The sequence below is a fragment of the Echinops telfairi genome, unplaced genomic scaffold, assembly GCF_000313985.2.
Source record: "Echinops telfairi isolate 266 unplaced genomic scaffold, ASM31398v2 ScPeMD7_5;HRSCAF=22, whole genome shotgun sequence".
NCBI lineage: Eukaryota > Metazoa > Chordata > Mammalia > Afrosoricida > Tenrecidae > Echinops > Echinops telfairi.
This window is the reverse complement of record NW_022103901.1, coordinates 26034575-26052638: the sequence shown is the minus strand read 5'-3', so window position 1 is coordinate 26052638 and position 18064 is coordinate 26034575. Positions and strand designations below refer to the sequence as shown.

The 18064-nt window shown below is 39.6% G+C and overlaps 1 protein-coding gene across 1 annotated transcript in view; it reads right to left on the bottom strand.

Moving 5' to 3' along the window:
* The window catches only part of SMG1 (SMG1 nonsense mediated mRNA decay associated PI3K related kinase), an 84545-nt gene that overhangs the window by 45030 nt on the left and 21451 nt on the right, over nt 1–18064 (bottom strand). Inside the window, exons 12-26 of the mRNA XM_004705751.4 lie at nt 17502–17603; nt 16699–16968; nt 14589–14719; nt 14278–14439; nt 13310–13428; nt 7045–7132; nt 6853–6954; nt 6251–6391; nt 5540–5739; nt 4813–5009; nt 4477–4641; nt 3646–3800; nt 2810–2952; nt 2485–2686; nt 755–864 (exon numbers count right to left, since the gene is read on the bottom strand). Coding sequence (XP_004705808.1) covers nt 755–864; nt 2485–2686; nt 2810–2952; nt 3646–3800; nt 4477–4641; nt 4813–5009; nt 5540–5739; nt 6251–6391; nt 6853–6954; nt 7045–7132; nt 13310–13428; nt 14278–14439; nt 14589–14719; nt 16699–16968; nt 17502–17603 — 2287 coding nt within the window. The remainder of the gene's footprint in view (nt 1–754; nt 865–2484; nt 2687–2809; nt 2953–3645; nt 3801–4476; nt 4642–4812; nt 5010–5539; nt 5740–6250; nt 6392–6852; nt 6955–7044; nt 7133–13309; nt 13429–14277; nt 14440–14588; nt 14720–16698; nt 16969–17501; nt 17604–18064) is intronic.

Below are 18064 nucleotides of genomic sequence, written 5' to 3'. Positions count from 1 at the left end.
AAACATCCTACACTCATACCACCTAAACATCCTACACTCATACCACACAAACATCCTACACTCATACCAAACATCCTACTCATAGCACCTAAACATCCTACACTCATAGCACCTAAACATCCTACACTCCTAGCACCTAAACATCCTACTCCTACCATGTAAACATCCTACACTCATACCACGTAAACATCCTACACTCATACCACGTAAACATACTATTCATACCACCTAAACATCCTACACTTATAACACATAAACATCCAACACTCACACCACCTAAACATCAGTTGATTTGCTCAAAACTCAGCAAGTCAACCACTATTTATTTAGGTGGGCAAATTTAGACCTCCATTGGCAAGTCTTACTGAATCTAGAACAAATTGATTAACAGAGAATACTATAACTTTAGGTATAAAACTTTAAAAATATTCTAGTTGTGATACAAAGCTAATGAAGCAAATCAAGATATCAATCAATCCAAACTTCAAACCATCAAAAATATTTAGCTTGGACATGACTCGGTAAAATCAGAAGTCATTCATGCAGCCCGGTTTAGCTTGAAGAGTGTTGGTGCATGCTGGTTTTTCATTCACCAAATCAAGAGGAATCAAAATGAACCTAAAATGTGGCTTCACATGAAGCACTGCTCCAAATAACTTCGTAACTTCCAGATTGTTTTAGCCAAATATATTAACCCCCAAATTTTAAGCAACTTAGTCCAAAACATAATTCATTGAAAACATTTCTCAAATACCTATTTTTTCTTTTGATCCCCCAGCAAGCAGATTGATATTTTCTCCTGGTAGTAATTCTAATTGCTCAGTACATTCAACAAACTCTCCAGATTCAAAGCTGCTTAATGATCTGTAATTAAAATACTGGTTATTTAAGAAGGTATGGTATCACATATTCAACTTATGGCACACACAAAGGAACATATTTGGGAGGAGCAGCACATGAAAGGCTCAAAAGCATTTGTGGAGACATCGACTTTTAACTCGATTTTTCCATGAATTTTGAAGTCCCACCCCTTCATCTCATGATTACAGCTTTCTTTTGAAAACCTTCCTTCCATGGCTGCCGCTACTTTTACTTTATGAGGATACCACTACCATCTTAGTAAGCACTACACTACAACCAGGAAGCCCCAGCTGTGGGCATCTAGCTTAGCTTCCTCTTTCTGCCTGCAGCAGTTGCGTTCTTGGGGCCCGTCCAACAGACAGACAGTAGACCTCTGCAGCGCAACTCCAGCACCTCCCTCACCCTTTCCTGGCTACAGCTGTTAGCTCCCTGCAGTCCCTCATTCCTCACCCAAACCAGAAACTCCCCGAGGGTCTCCTATCCCATCATCTCTGGCTTCTATCCTAGTCTTGCCTTCTTCCACTGCTTTCCTTTGTGATTGTGTTCTATTGGAACCCATTCCTTTTTCCAAGTAACTTTTCCATTCCATCTCCTCACTGTATCTGGAAGATGAGACTGGCTCTCAAGCTTACCCATGATCCTGCAATGCTGCTGTCAGGATGAAAGCCGCAGCCCCACATTCGGAGCCCCGTGTTCTAGTCCATGTCTACTGCCGCTGAGCTCATTCTCGTTTTCCCATCATTCCCCCGTCCTGCGTCCTGCTCACTTCAGCACAACCCAGCCTGGACCCACCACAGGAAACGGCATCTCCTGATTCACTCTGTCTGCTTTCACCGCAAGAAGCTATCATTACAAGTGGATGCAACCACTAGTTTCTCAGGGCAGCCTTAGTGATTACTACTGAGGTGTGGTGACCAATTTATTTCATTCATCTACTGACCAATTTCTCTACTGTTACTGCAACTAACGGGTCTTGTGTCATCTCCCTTGACGGGCTTCCTATGTTCCAAATTTGGTTCCTCCAAGATTCTAATCAATCTTTTCACTATGCTCTACAATGCTTATAACTTAGCTAAGGAATGCTGAGCGAGAGAAAAACAAAACCATACACTTTATTCTCTTTTTGACCTTTGCTTTCTAGTTGCTACTTCCTTTTGCCCTAAAACAACTCTCAACAGGCACATATGCTTCTCTTCCAGCCACTATTTTTCCACTTGACTCAAAGAAAAATTCACCAAGCATACACCCTACAAAAGGGTTTCATTTCCACATTTCACCAGCATCTCATATTTAATCAGGTTCCTCTCTCCATAAAACTTTTCAGACTTTGAAACATCTAAACAAGGTGACTATGCCCATTTGATTCTCTAACACTTAGGACAATTCTTTCCGTGATGTCTGTGTGTTTTCCTCGATGGATTTCACTACAGGACTCTGATCTTTGCCCTTTTCCTTCTCACTCACTATTCTCCAGAGCTTGAGCTGCGGTTTCATGCCCTACAATGTGAGCATACATTATTTATCATAAGTATGTTATGTTACTTAAGTTAAATAATAAAAATCTGTTTACTTGTGTTACACAACATGAATTTTTTTATTAGGGGTGAAAGAAAAAGTCCTCACTTAATGTAGTTGAAGTCGGCTTTCAAGTTCAGGGAGGTACTACTGGTGCTCTTTTTCAAGTCGTGGATCGCGTTTTGCCAGTCCTGTACAGCAGCCCAGTCAGCAATGGCAATGTAGCACTCACAGGCTTTATTTCCTAAGTAACTTATCACCTCAGGCGAACAGTCCATCGGCTTGGACAACACGGTTTTCCTGGATTCTCCTGAAAGTAATTTAAAAAGTGAAACACGAGCCTGAGCAGTTTAAAACATTTCAAAAAGCAGAGAAGCTAAACAATTTACGATAAAGATGATCAGAAAGTAATCTCTGAATACTGAATGCTTACCATTCAGAGAATGTTTGGGGCTGGCGCTGTTTCGTCCTGAGTTGGCCAAGGTGAGCACAGACTTGTCGAAACTGGAGAGACAGCAGTCAACGCCTGTCATGGCACACAGGTGCTCCTGGTACTCCACAGAGGCCTTCTCAAACCTTAACACACAAAGTGAAACTACGTAATTTTTTTTACACATTTCACCTACATCATTTTCAAACCCTGGTGAAAGGATAGGTAACTCAATATAGGGAGGTGAGATGAGTTAAATTACTGGAGAATCTTGACCATTCTGAGTTTTTTTTGTTCCCCAAACTCAAAAACCACTGAAAATTTAACTCTGAGAATGCCCAAAGTACTCTTTTTAAACTCCACTATCAAAAATGTATAGACCTAGAGCAGGTTCTCAACCTTCCTAATGCAGCAACCCTTTCATACAGTGCCTCATGTAGTGGTGGCCCCCAACCATAAAATGATTTTCGTTGCTACTTCATCACTGTCATTTTGTTACTGCTATGAACTGGGTGGCCCTGGTGAAAGGGTCGTTAGACACCCAAAGGGGTTGCGACCCACAGGTTGACAACCACTGACTTAGATGGAGTGTCACTTTAGAAACAACAACTTCCTATATGATAGTTTTGTTTACGAAAGTTTGCTATGATTTTGTAGAAATATTCCAACTCATAGTAGAACTGCCACGTGGGGTTTCATGGAAGCAGATGCCACATTGTTCTCCCGAGACAAGGCTAGTGGGTTCCAATCACTGATCTTTTAGTTACACTTTAGCTGTTAATACAGAGGTCTGAAATACTGAATGATAACATCACCCGTTTCCTTCCTTCCTTCCTTACCTCCCTTCAGCCTGTTGGGCCACTGAGTTAATCCAGAGGAGATTTTTCCCAATCGTGGAAGATGACCAGACAGCAATTCCCTGTATAGCTTCAGGACAATGAAGTTCACACAGTGCTTCTACCACCATCATGATGGTCACTTCCAACTCATTCCCCTGAAAACGGCATTCAGAAAAATCACATCTCAATCCCACTCAATCTCATCAAATCCCAACCGAATCTAGGACCACAGATCACAAGCAAACTGAAGTCAAGTCAAATGTGTTTGATGATTGTCATCAAAACAGCTGGATTATACTTAGCTTACAATTCTTAAAACTGTTACACAGATTAGTCACGACTATGACAGACAGGCTCTGAACAACACGTCAGTCGGTCTTACCGAAGAAGAAGAGTTACCTAAACGTTCTCCTTATGCCGCTCAAGGGAGTTAAACCGAAGTAAACACGTGTAACAATGAAATATAAAGAATACAAACTAAGGAATTGTTATTATATGACCTTAGTGAACATTTTGCTATATTTGAATTCAATCACAAACATTAGGAACCTACATTCAAACCAAGAATTGTATAAGCACTTTCCCACTATTACAGAAATTATTTCCCAAATGACAGTTTTAAAAGAATTACCTTTTAAAAAGCACAAGAAATATGTATTCTGAACATGTCTAGAATAGAAACAGTAGGTAGGTGACTTTATAACTTGCCTCTTTTTACAGCCAAAGCTTTGACAATGACTGGAGGTTATAAAGGGTTTTGTTCACAGGTCCACAGCACAGGAGTGAAACCAACTTTTCTGATGGACAGATTTGAAATGAACACCACTTTACCTGAGAAAGGTTGTTTGTCTTCATTTCTGTAAGCAAGTCAAAGCCATGTCTCACTGTCACAGCAGGCTGGCCAGCCAGCAATCCAACCCGCATAATGGAGAGTCGGATCCGCGTGAGCCAGTCTTGACAAGTTTGGCGATTAGTGTAGAAAAAAGTCCTGATCACCTTTAGAAATAAAGGGAACGAGGAACTCAGGACGAGGCCAGCTCATAGTAAGTATACACGTTCAAATACACAGAAAACAAATGCACACCCTGCTGGGACTTCAGTTTGTGTCCAGCCAGCCAGCTTTGACAGTGTCAACTACTAACGAGCACACCCTCCATGGAAACCAACCTTAGGGGGTGATGTTAAGGCATTCGCACATCCCTCATAGGCATTATACATTAACTTTTCCAAATTTTCCAGGTACTGCAGAAGAAGAACCAGCCTAAGCTGGTTGCTGCTGTGGCCTTCATCGTTATCTGCAGTTGTCCACTGACTGACATCTTGATCGGGGTTTAATGTGTGAGCTGCGAGACTTCTTATGATACCTAAGAGCAAAGGCGTTTTAAATTTGAAAATTCTCCAAAGTTCTTTGAGAAAATTTCATAAATTCATATTTACTGATAATCTTCTACCATTTAAAAATAAAACAAATAACCCCACAATATTTCAGGAGAAAAAAATTTTTTTCTGACAAATTCCTATTTTCTCTTGTGCTCTGAACTTTCAGAAATTAATTAATTTTAAGATTAATTAATACTTTGTTAAGCTGGCAAGGGAATACTTAGATCAGATTTTTGCAGTTAGCAGCCCAACACAACCAATACACAATTAGGCCTGATCCGAGATCAAATTTTTGGACAAAAACAATCGACTTGTATTACTGCCAGCTTAACTATGAACAAAAGTTTATACTAATAAATGTACCTTAAAAATAAAACATCAGAGCAAAAATGAATGCTTATATATGCTGAAATCTTTAAGAAAAATAAACCCATTTCTTTCCTCAACACAAGGGTGTGTGTCTGTCTGTAGCATCACGAAGTTTGAAAAAACAAAAGCACGAGAATATCATTACCCTCAATTGTCTGGAAGGTGTCCTGAGCTCTGCCTAGTGGGGTTCTCAACTTAGAAAGCACCGTGAACTGTGCTGCCTCCCAAATGGCCCACTGCCAAAGGACGGCATCAGTCTTCAGGAGGTTTCGGGGAATTGCCGACTGGTCGCGCTTATCCAATCTCTGGCAGCTATAGAATAATCTTTCTAACCAATTGTCCTTCCTGGGAAAAGAAGTTTGATATTTAGCAAACAATTTCAACTTCACTTGAATAATTCAAATAGAAACTTGCAAAGAGGGTGAGTGTGGAGGACTGTAATTTCCCCTGCTTCCAACTTATGAAACTGGGAAGCCTTTTACGGTTGAAACTGGATGGGGAGTGTTATGGGCGGACTATTACGGCTCATGCCTCATGGCAATTTGGCTGCCAGGATAAAATGTATTCCACTACAGCTAAGCACCTCACCCTCTCCCCAAAGCGTTGGGGACAACATCAGACCAGTCAGCCATCTGCCAGCTCCCCATGGGAAAGCTATTTTTCTTTTCTTTTCCCCAGATGCGGTCTTCAGAGTAGTATTTCTTACTGTTGAAAACGCAAACGACCTAGCCAAAGATCACGTTTATTTCCACTCCTCTACCACTTTAAAGTTGTCCCTCAAAACTAGAGGTAGGTTTAAGATATTCAAGCATACTTAAATCACTGTTCCCAGATCTACTAGTGAAAGCAGTCTTACCCTGTTCTATGAGAGTTGCCATACAAAATAAAACTAATAACATCGGAGAAATCTTGTGGGTGGAATGTGTTACTTGGTGCTTTACTCATGTGACTTCTCAATGCTAAAGAAATTTCTTGAATTTCTGTGTGATTGTTATTGCTGCAAACAGAAAATTAAGACATTATTATCAAGAGTTTGGTTTTAGTTTCAAGAGGTCAATACATTGCAAACAGGCTAGTTCTTTATTAATCAAAAGAGAGAGAAAATAGACCATAATAAAAATAAATTTTGATATATAAATATTGATTGAAGAGTCTAGGCTCTAATGCACCAAGTCAACTTAATAAAAAAGTGAAAAATTACAGTTTAGTTTGACAAATAACTGAACTACTTTGAAACACTGTGATACTATATTAACGAGTTGATAGTAATTCTTGAAAGCTTATAAAGACCATTAAAAAATACCACATGTTGGGGAACAGCACAATTTAATTCTTGACAAGAAGCACCTTGCAGGATGTGATAGAAATTTACTAATAGGTTGTCTTTTCCTTAGATAGACAATTAGTAGTGAATAAAAACATACTGAGGGGTTCTTTGTCCCCACACAACCATTATACCTTAGGACAACATCTAAGGGAATTGACTTCAACAGCTTTCCAAACGCTTGTCGAACACGAGTTCCACTATGGACTAGTTGGACTCTGCAAACATCAACACACCTACAATAAAAAAAGGGAGTACATTTGCAGGTATGGTAACATTTCCAAGTTGTCAGGACCAAGGCAAAAGGTGGAGTCTGTCGTACATACCTGTGTAAAAGATCATCGGGCAAGGAGGAGGACAGAGCATGTAGACTGCTGCATGCTTGCAGACAGACATTCACATCTTCAACAAGAGCTAATATGAATTAAAAACACCAAATGTAAAACTGACCAAAGTAAAGATGGCATTTTAAAACAGCAAGGAAAATAAGAGAGACACTTTTGGCAAAGGTTATGGCATATGTAACTGTGCAACTAAGAAATAAGTAATGTATATACAAAGCAACTTCAAAAAGTTTGTGATAAAATGGAATAAGGGGTAGTGTCCTCAAATATGTCTAGATGTGTGTATCTACATACACACATACACACATACATACATACATACATACATACATACATACATACATAAAATGAACCCCATATGGGGCATAAACATTTCATACATTTTGGTTTATGGCATCGGAGGAACCATAGTTCTGGGACAGTTCAGCTGATTGGTATAATACACAGTGCATTATGTTTATGTTCTCCATCCCAATACTAGCCATTGATTAGGAATATGACGGATGAATTTTGATAGAATGGGAGCAAAATGTGCAACAGAACTAAAGTTCCCAGGAAGCCTGATTGTGCCAGTTGGGCCTGGAGTACTCCTTGAGATTACTGCCCTGAGAGTCTTTAAACCGTGAACCAAAACTATTCCATGCGGACAACTTTTATTTAAGTAACAGAATGGCTCACAAAATAAACAGTACCATATGTTAGTACCATGCTCCTTAAGAAGAAAAAGTTCACCCATATGAGACACATGGTCAAGATGTTCATAAAAACAAACACAAATTAATTATTGAAAATGAAACAACCAGAATAAATTACAAAGCTGACACCCTGATAAATATAACCAATGTCAATGGGAACCTAATTAACAGTGTAAACTTTTGCCAATAACAAAATAAACTTTGCAATAAAAAGAATTAAGTTACTTTGGTTATCAAAAGAAATTATATGCTAGTGTGCTTTCACTTTCTCAACTCATAATTTACTCATAATTCACTTGTTCACACAAAAGAGTGGTAGTGACTCTTGTTGACAAGGTACTGTTCTTGATTGCAATCCTTACTGGTAGCAATGTCTGGGACAACAACGCCTTCTACAAAACTCACTTCATGCAAGACTAGTTGGGACGAACCTGAGAATCTTGGCATAAGGAATACATGGGCTATGGCAAACAGGGAAGGACACAAACACAGAGGAGGCACAAATTGACAGGTGTGATACACTGAAGATAAAACACCTGTGGACATTGAAAGAATTCACCAAGAGAGTAATAAGAGAGCCCTCGGACTGGGAAAACATTTTTAGCAATAACACATCAGACAAAGGCCTTATTACTAAAATCTATAGTATTCTACTAGTTTACAAAAATAGTAAAACTAATTGCCCACTGAGGAGGTGGGCAAAGGACCTGAACAGAAGTTTCACAAGAGCAGAAATCCGAATGGCCGATAAATATACAAGAAAATGTTCCTGGTCATTGGTCATAGGAGAAATGCAAATTAAAACTATGAGATACAACCTAACACCCTCAAAGATAACACAATTCAAAACATTAGAAAGCAGCAAGTGTTGGGGGAGCTGTGGTGAGATAAGAACTCTCGTCCATTGTTGGTGGACCTGTAGGTATGTTACAGCCACTATGGAAACCGATTTGGTGATATCTAAAGCAGATGGAAATCGAGCTACCATACGACCCAGCAACCCCCCTACTGGGCATATACCCAGAAGAGGCAAGAAACAAACCACGGCCAGACATCTGTGCTCCAATGTTCATCGCAGCACAGATCACAATTGCAAGGTGTTGGAAACAACCCAAATTTCCATCAACAGACCAATGGATTAAAGAACTATGGTACAAAATGTGCTTGACACAATGGATAGATGTATGGATTGTGATTAAGAGTTGGACAAGCCCCTAATCAAATGATTAAAAACAAAACAAAACTGTGGTACATACATACAATGGAGTACTACCCCTCCTAACAGCAGTGATGACCGCATGAAGCACATTGCCGCATGGGAAGAACTGCAGGAAATTATGCTAAGCGAAGTAAGCCAAGTACAAAAGGGCACGTACAACATGAGCCCGCTGAGGTAAGCTTAAAAATGCAAAAGGGGCATAAGGGAAGGGCTATTGCATACATACATTCCTGGGGTGCAGTCCAGGTAGTATGGCAGAGGCCAAACCCAATCCAGGGATACATATGGCAACCAACTACAAAGGAAGGGAAAAGGGGGAGAAAAAAAAAAGAAGACATAGGTAGCCGGGGAACCCACCCAAGGGGAGGGTATTATTTAATCTCCACAGGAGGGAGGGGTGTGTGTGTGTCCAGATTTCAACCCGGTGCACCAAGCCATGAATGCAACATGTCAGCATGAAGCAGGGAATCAACAGAGTTCTGTGTGACCAGCCCCAATCCCAACTACAGGGACACCTGCCCCCCCACGAACCCCCCAGAAGAATTCACTTCAGAGAACAGCACTGAAGCTACTGCTCAGGGAGAGGGGCATGTCTGATCAGAGCACACGGGAACAAACGAAGAGGGAAGGAGAGAGGAACACATCCTGGCCCACTAAGCCAGAAGAACAACATTCCTGCTCAGATCAGCCAAACAGAGAGGACCATAAGGCTGGCCCCACCACAATACACGATGTCCCTCACTGACCCATAGCGCTATGAGGGACAACTCTGGAGGCACAGTACGAGAATTGTGCCTGATCTCACCCCCACCACACTGGGGTGACCCGCTAAGGGCGTGCAACAGAGCAGCAAGGGGAGCAAAGCAATGAAGTCCCCAGGAAATACCAAAAATAGACTTTGGGGGCAGGGCGTGGCACCCCATCAGACTGGAAAACACTCCTAAAGGTCAAAAAACAGACCTGGAACTACTTATAGGCTTCTCTCTCTCTCTCTTTTTGGTTGTTCTTGCTGTTTAGTTTTTCTCTTGTTGCTTTGCTCTGTCTTGTTTTTGTGTTTATTGTTATCGCTGCCTCTCTATCTAGATAAGATAGGCGGGATAAACAATTCAGAGGAGAAAACAACGGAACCAACAGTGGGGTGGGGGTACACAAGAAGGGGGGGGAGTGGGTGTTAACAACCCCAGAGACAAGGGAACAACAAGTGATCTAAAACCGATGGCGAGGGGGCCATAGGAAGCCTGGTAGGGCTTGTTCAAGGGCAATGTAAATGATAGGAATTACTGAAACCCGAATGAAGGCCGAACATGATAGTGGGACAAGAGGAAAATACAAGGAAAGAGAGGAAAGAATTAGTAGGTTAAGGGCACTTATAGAGGTCTAAATACAGGCTTGGACATATGCAAATATATTTTTATGTAACGACAGGGAAATAGATCTACGTACATGTATTTATCAGTTTAGCATTAAGGTAGCAAGCAGATGGGCATTGGGCTTCTACTCTAGTACTCCCTCAATGCAAGAACACTTTGTTCTAATAACCTGGCATTCCATGATGCTCACCTTCCCGAACTGATCTCTGAAGACAAAATGGGTACACAAGTAAATGTGAAGAAAGCTGATGGTGCCTGGCTATCAAAAGATACAACGTCTGGGATCTTAATGACTTGAAGATAAGCAAGTGGCCATCTAGCTGAGAAGCAACAAAGGCCACATGGAACAAGCACTCCAGCCTGTGTGACCACGAGGTGTCAATGGGATCAGGAATCAGACATCAAAGACCCAGAACAAAAAATCCTGTCAATGTGAATGAAGGGGAGCGTGGACTGGTGACCCAAAGCCCATCTGTAGACAATTGGACATCCCCCTACCGAAGGGTCACAAGGAAGAGAGGAGCCAGTCAGGGTGCAGTATAGCACCAATGAAACATACAACTTTCCTCTAGTTCTTTAATGCTTCTCCCCACCTCACTATCATGACCCCAATTCTACCTTATAAATTCAGCTACACCAGAGCATGCACACGGACAGATAAGAGCTGGAAACACAGGGAATCAAAGACAGATAAACCTCTCAGGACCAATAATGAGAGCAGCAACACCAGGAGGGTAAGGGGAAGATGGGGGGAAAAAGGGGAACCGATCACAATTATCTATATATAACCCACTCCCTGGTGGACAGACAACAGAAACGTGGGTGAAGGGAGACATCAGTCAGTGTAAGACATGAAATGATAATAATAATTTATAAATTATCAAGGGTGAGGGAGGGAGGGAGAAAAATGAGCTGATATCAAGGACTCAAGTAGAAAGAAAATGTTTTGAAAATAATGATGGCAACAAATGTACAAATGTGCTTGACACAATAGATGTATGTATGGATTGTGGTAAGAGCTATATGAGCCAATAAAACCATAAATAAAATGAATAAAAAAATTTTAAAAACTAGCTATCCAAAACTTTTGCTAAGGAAAATTTTGAAAGTATACAGTGTATCGGGATTCAAAAGGTGGTTCAGTGTAAGAAAATCAATTAATGTAACACATCACATTACTTGAAAAAGGAAAGAACGATATGGTAATTTCAACTGAGGCCACAAAAGCATTTGGCAAAATCCAACCTTCTAGGAGGATTTTGGGACATCCCTCAAGATAATATGAAACATTAATGAAACACCATGCTCACTGGAGAAACACTGAAAGGTTTATATCTAAGATCAGGAAAAAGACATGGATGCCAGCTATCACCACTGTTATTCTACACTGTACAGAGGCTCTAGTTAGAACAATTAGGCAAAAACCAACAAACAAAAAAACCCCACAAAAATACACACACAACAATTAAGCCAAAAGAGAAAGAAGTAGAACTAACCTCATTTGGAGAGAACAGAAAGTAGACAATCCCAAATAGTTCACAAGAAAGCTACTTGAATAAGTGAATTCAGTAAAACTGTAGGGTGGGAGACCAACATGCTAAAGATAGTTGGGCTTCAATACATGAGTAATGTATAAAGGTAACCCAGTACCAGGAAGAGAAAGATTTGTCTATGTTAAAACCTATAAAACACTGGTGGAAAACGGAATAAATGGAAATGCATCCCATATGCAAGGACTGGAAGACTTATTATTGTATAGATACTCAACTCAGCTTAACTCAACGAAACCTACATTTTAACACAATCCCTTCAAATCCCCACACCCATTTATGTAGATAAAGAAAAGCTGATCTCCAAATTAACAGGAATTTGCAAGGGGTTCAAAATACAAAGCAATTTTGAAGAAGTATAAATTACTGACTTAAAATTGTACTATGAAGTGTAATCAGAACAGTTAACACAATGTTAAGATAGCTATACAGACCAAGAAGAACAGAATTGCAAGTTTAAATGTAATGGTTCAATAATTTTGATAAAGATGCCAAGTCAATACAATGGGGAAATAGGCTGTCAATAAACAGTGCAGGGTCAACTGGATCTCCACATGCAAAAGAATAAAAGTAGACCAATATCTCATATGGTGTACAACAAAATGAACTCAAAATGAATCACTGACCTAAATTTAAGAAATAAAATTCTTAGAAAAGAGGGAATGCAGCTGGGCAACTTCAGTACAAAACATTCTGAGTTAAAGTTGACAGTTAAGCAGAGAATTAGCATAAACAAATCAACCTCACTGCCTCAAGTAGACCCTACCAGCATATGAATCAGCAATTTCTCTTATAGGTAAATACTCAGAAGCCTTGAAAAGAGACTCACTATGTACAATGGCCAAAATGTGTACATAACCAAGTGCTCAGCAAGAGAAGGTTGACTAAACAGACAACGTAGCATTTATATGGAGACTATTATTCGGGCATAAAGATGAAACACAAATACATGTTCCAACATGGATGAACCTTGGAAACATGCGGAATGAACTAGGTCAGGCCCGACAGTAAAAACAGTGTATGATCCATTTATATATCTGGAGCAGGTAAGGGCAAAGAGAGATTTAACAGCAGTAACCAGAGGTTAGGAAATTACTACTGTGCGGGTACTGAACTTCTGTTTGGAGTGACATAAAGGCTTAGAAATGGGTGGTGGTGATGGCCACAAGATGCAGACATCAAAACAATTACCATGGTAATCATTTTGTTTATGTGTATTATATCACAGCAAATGTTTTTTAAATATGAGGAAAATATAAAATATGCAATGTACAAACTTTCACAAAAGTTTAAAATTCTGAATCACTTAAAATAATTTGTGCATACTATGTAACTGTTACTATGTAACATAGTTCAAGTTACTACAGAAACAGCCCTTCCACTGGGCTGAGAAAAATTATGATTCACTCTTACTGTTGGCCAAAAGTCCTTTGCAAAACTTATGGAAAGATGGAAGAGAGAACAATGGTGCATATGTCTCAGACTTCTTCATTAAAACAGCCACTTCCAATGCCCAGGTCATTAACAGTTTCCTGAAACAAAGCAGGTAGTTGATTTCACATTTATAAAAATAAACATCCCAACCCCCAATTACTCTTAAATTCTTTTTCATTTTTACCTAAACATATGAAAATGGCAATTACAGATTTTGCTAAAATGGTTGTATACATTTAGTAAAAACCTTCCAAAACCAGCATAAATTGTAGCAAACAGTGTTAATTTTTTTTTAATAAAACGCTAGGTATGTTGCACAATTTAAAGCATTTCCTTACCTATACATTATATTTGTAATTCTCAAATGCTAAGTCCAAACTAACACAGTCCTCAAATTCACTGCCATCGAGTTGACTCCTACTCTTAACGAACCTATAGGACTCGCTACCTGTGGGTTTCCAAGACTATAACTCTATTTAAAAAAATAAATTTATTAAAAAAAAAATTTTATTGAGGGGTCGGACAGTTCTTATTGCAATCCTATATCCATTGTGTTCAGCACATTTGTACATTTGTTGCCATCATCATTTTCAAAACATTATCATTCTACTTGAGCACTTGGTATCAGCTCCTTACATTTTCCCCTCGCCCCCTCCTTCATGAACCCTTAATAATTTGTAAGTAAAGAATAATAATTTTTTTCACGTCTTACACCGACCGATGTCACCCTTCAGCCACTTTTCTGTTGTCTGTCCCCCTAGAAGAGGGTTATATGTAGATTATGACTGGTTGAGACTGTAACTCTTAATGGGAGTAGTAAGTGAGGCGGTTGGTGGTTTTCAACTGCTGACCTTGTGGCTAGCAGCCCAATGCATAACCCCCTTCACCACCAAAGTTCCCTAAAATACCACAGTTAGGGAGAGTTAGGATGATAAAATATGAATTACCTTGTATCCTGGTTAAGGTTGTCTTTCTTAAGCAATATCCCTAGGAGATTTAGTATGATTGAGAAGTGTTTCTTTGTAGCTGTAGTCACAGTACTGATCACAGCTCCATCAAACAAAGAAGGGGACGAAGAGCTAAGACTACTGGATATAAAGTGATCATGCCTGAAAGACAAAACATGAAGTCATCATTTTTTAATTAATAAAAAGAGAACAGTCACCAAGCTGAACCAACAAGTAAGATTTACACTTTGAAAGAGAGCCTTTTCCTCTAAAGCATGTTCCTCCTTCAGAAGTACCTGCCAATACAGTACCTGGTGCAGTGAGAATAGAGTGTGTAGAGCACGGCATACTGAATGGCCGGGAAGTGAACAGCCAGGTCTCCATGCACAATCATCAGGTTCTTACTTAAGAGAGCAAATACGGTTGGAGATAGCGCCCACATCTAATGAGGTACAAAAGAAAGTCAACGTTTGCTTTTCTCTCTCTGAGGCACAGATGAGCATCCCAATAGTCTACTCTTTAATAAAATGTCCATGTGCAGATTTTTTATTTTTCAGATAACTACATTTGGGAGAAATATAGTGGACTAGAGGTTGGGGCAAATGTTTTGAAAGACACTTTGGGCTTTGAAAACCATATAGTATATGCAGTAACATCATAAACTCATCAGCTGTGCCATGGTCACACAGAGAGTCACGGACAAAATAGAAACAAATGACAGCGGCTGCTACTGTAGACTTTCTTTACAGAAACAGGGGGTGGTATAGTGATGGGCGCAGAATTGTTAATGACTCCTAATCCTTCCTATCCTTTAGTGCAGTAGAATTCAAGTTCTCTATTTTCTCGGAGAGTAACTGGCAAGTGGTCTACCCAATGTGGGGCAGAGGAACATCCTGCTAAAGACGTCCACATTTTCCCTTTTTCACTCTTGCCCTTCTTTTTCCTCCTGCTGCTAAAATGCTGTCTCCCCAGTTACCCAGCCCCAACCCCCTTCGCCTTGTTTCCAGAATGCAAGACATAGCCACCTCTTCCAGTCAGTATGCCATATAAGTGCTTCAAAAGTCCAAATTTTAGAATATAGAGGAATAGTTTACTACAGCCCGAGACAAACACCATGACTAGCAGTGAAGGCATGATCTCAGGCAATCCATACAAGACGGACAGCAAGTGAGAACAAATTTGAAATGTGAGTTTTTCTTTACCTCTCTTATAAACGATATCCCTTAAGTACACAAGGGGGATTCAAACACTTCATGGGAAAATTGCATTGTATTTTAGAGCTATTTTTCCATTAACTTTGTGAAGGCCCTTTAGTATAGTATTCTACATTTCTTATTAAATGTTACTCAACTCCACAAGGCCCACTATGAGCGAGAACAGCAGCAGGGTTGCTTCAAGTTTTTTAAAGGAAAAGAAAAAATAAAACCTTTACGTATTTTCTTCCAAAAAGGCTAAGGGAATGCTCCTGGAGTCAAGAAACTGGAGGACACATAGTACTGGCCAAATCTGCTGCACAAGGCCTCTTTGTAGTGTTAAGCAGCAAAGATGTCACTTTGAAGATTATGGTGCACCTGACCCAAGCCATGCAATTTTCAATGACCTCATATAAATACAGGCCAAAAGTGGACGATGCATAAATTTAAAACTGAAGAAAATCTGATACCTCTGAATTTTAGTGTTGGCAAAGAATAGGCAATGGACCAGGAAGTAACAGTAGAATGTATAAGTCTGTGCTGGAAGAAGTATAATTAGAATGATAATTAAAAGTGAGAATGGAAAGCCCTCCTCTCTCACATACTTTTGGACATGTTATCAGGTGAGCCCAGACCCTAGAGAAGGACATCAAACTTAGTAGAGGGAGAGAGTCGGCAAAGAGGAAAAAGGGGGAGGCAGAAGCCCACTGAGACACTGAAATAGTGGGTGCCAATATGGCCTCAAACAGAGTAATGACAAACAGAGTAATGAATAGGGGGATGGCGCTAGACTAGCCCGTGTTTGTTCGGTGTACCAACTCAATGCTGCTGACAGTGACAGCGAAACAGAATGGTGACAGTAAAGACGGCAACACAAATGCATGCCCCACCTGATGGAGGGCAGGAGCAAAGCAGCAAAAGAAGAAAGGCTGCATATGAAAGAGAACTATGCAAACTTAAGCGGACAACAATGGTAGTACTTTACTAAACAGGCTAGGGTAAATACTGGAAGTTCACAAAAGACGTATTCAACAAAATAAAAAACGTATACCAAAAAACCCAAGGGTTGTCAAAGTAAAAGGAGAACTAAACATAGTGCCAAGAACCTATTCCCAAAATTATGTTAAAGATGGATACGGCAAACACATAACCATGATAAAGAAAACACACAAATATACAAGAACAGGTTTAACTGTGGAAAACAGAAACTTTACAATTCAAGACTTACCCCAATCAGTGAGTTTTTGGCATTTCCAATTGTAGTCAGGGCACTGAGGTCAAATATAACTACAAACTTGGCATTGTCTACATTGAATACATGATTCTTAAAAGCCTCGTGTTTTATTTCAGAACAGGCATCAGGAAGTTGTAGACTATGTAACAGGTTGTTTAGGGCACAGGTCATTTCTCCTAAAATTAGCTTATAGGCTGTCTCCAAAACAGGGATATTTTTCAGGCCGAGCACTGCTTGATAAACAGCATGGGCCACAGCAACAACCTTAGGGAAAAAAAATTAGAGAAATTAAATTTTAATGGAAATTTGGTTACCTACATTTAAATGGAAAATAAGTCACTGTTTGCATAATGGTGACACCACAAATTAAGATTTCTAAATTCACTGTCTAGACCACTGAATTTTACTAAAAACACTGGCTATTTAAAAAAACCTTTAAAAACCTACAGTTCTACAAAGCATTATTACAATTAAAATAGTTAATTAAAACAGAAAATATAAAATTTCTTAGATTTTTTTTTAAACAGCTAGTGTCAAACACATATCCAAACAGCAGTCTTTTATAATCGGTTTTCCTTCACCAACAGGGAACGTCTAGAGTGGAGCTGACTAGTCAGCTGAGAAGCACTGAGAGCCAACGTGTGGGACAGAAGTGTACAACATGAAACACTAATTCTGAATGATAACTTTATAACCTACATGTGCTGGCTTTAGCTTTCATATCACTAGATAGCCTAGTAAGCAACAGTCAAACTTGTCAATGACCAAAATAATCATGTCATTAATATACCACTTACCTCTTTTTCTTTATGATAACGTAAAAATAGCAATTTAGATGATGGTATAAACAGTTTCTCAACAAATGATGATGGTAGTTTTGTGTTTATCTGTTCAACAATCTAAAAGAAAAAACGTATATGCAAGTTATGCTTTAATGTCTTGCATTGTGCCATCAAAGTGTTAAAATACTTTTAAAAAAATCATGTTATTGGGGGCTCATACATCTCTTATCACAATCCATCCACCCATCCACTGGGTCAAGCACATTTGTACATTTGTTGCCATCATCATTCTCAAAACATCTGCTGTCTACTTGAGCCCTTGAATTTTTCCCCTCCCTTATGAACCCTTGATACTTTATAAATTATTATTTTGTTATTTTATACTGTCCGACATCTCCCTTAACCACTTTTCTGTTCTCCATCCCCCAGGGAAGGAGTTATATGTAGATCCTTGTAATTGGTTCCCCCTTTCTACCCCACCCTCCCTCCACCCTCCCCGACATCGCTCCTTCATGAACCCTTCCTCCTTGATAAATAAATTGTAATTATTTTGTCATGTCTTACACTGTCCGACATCT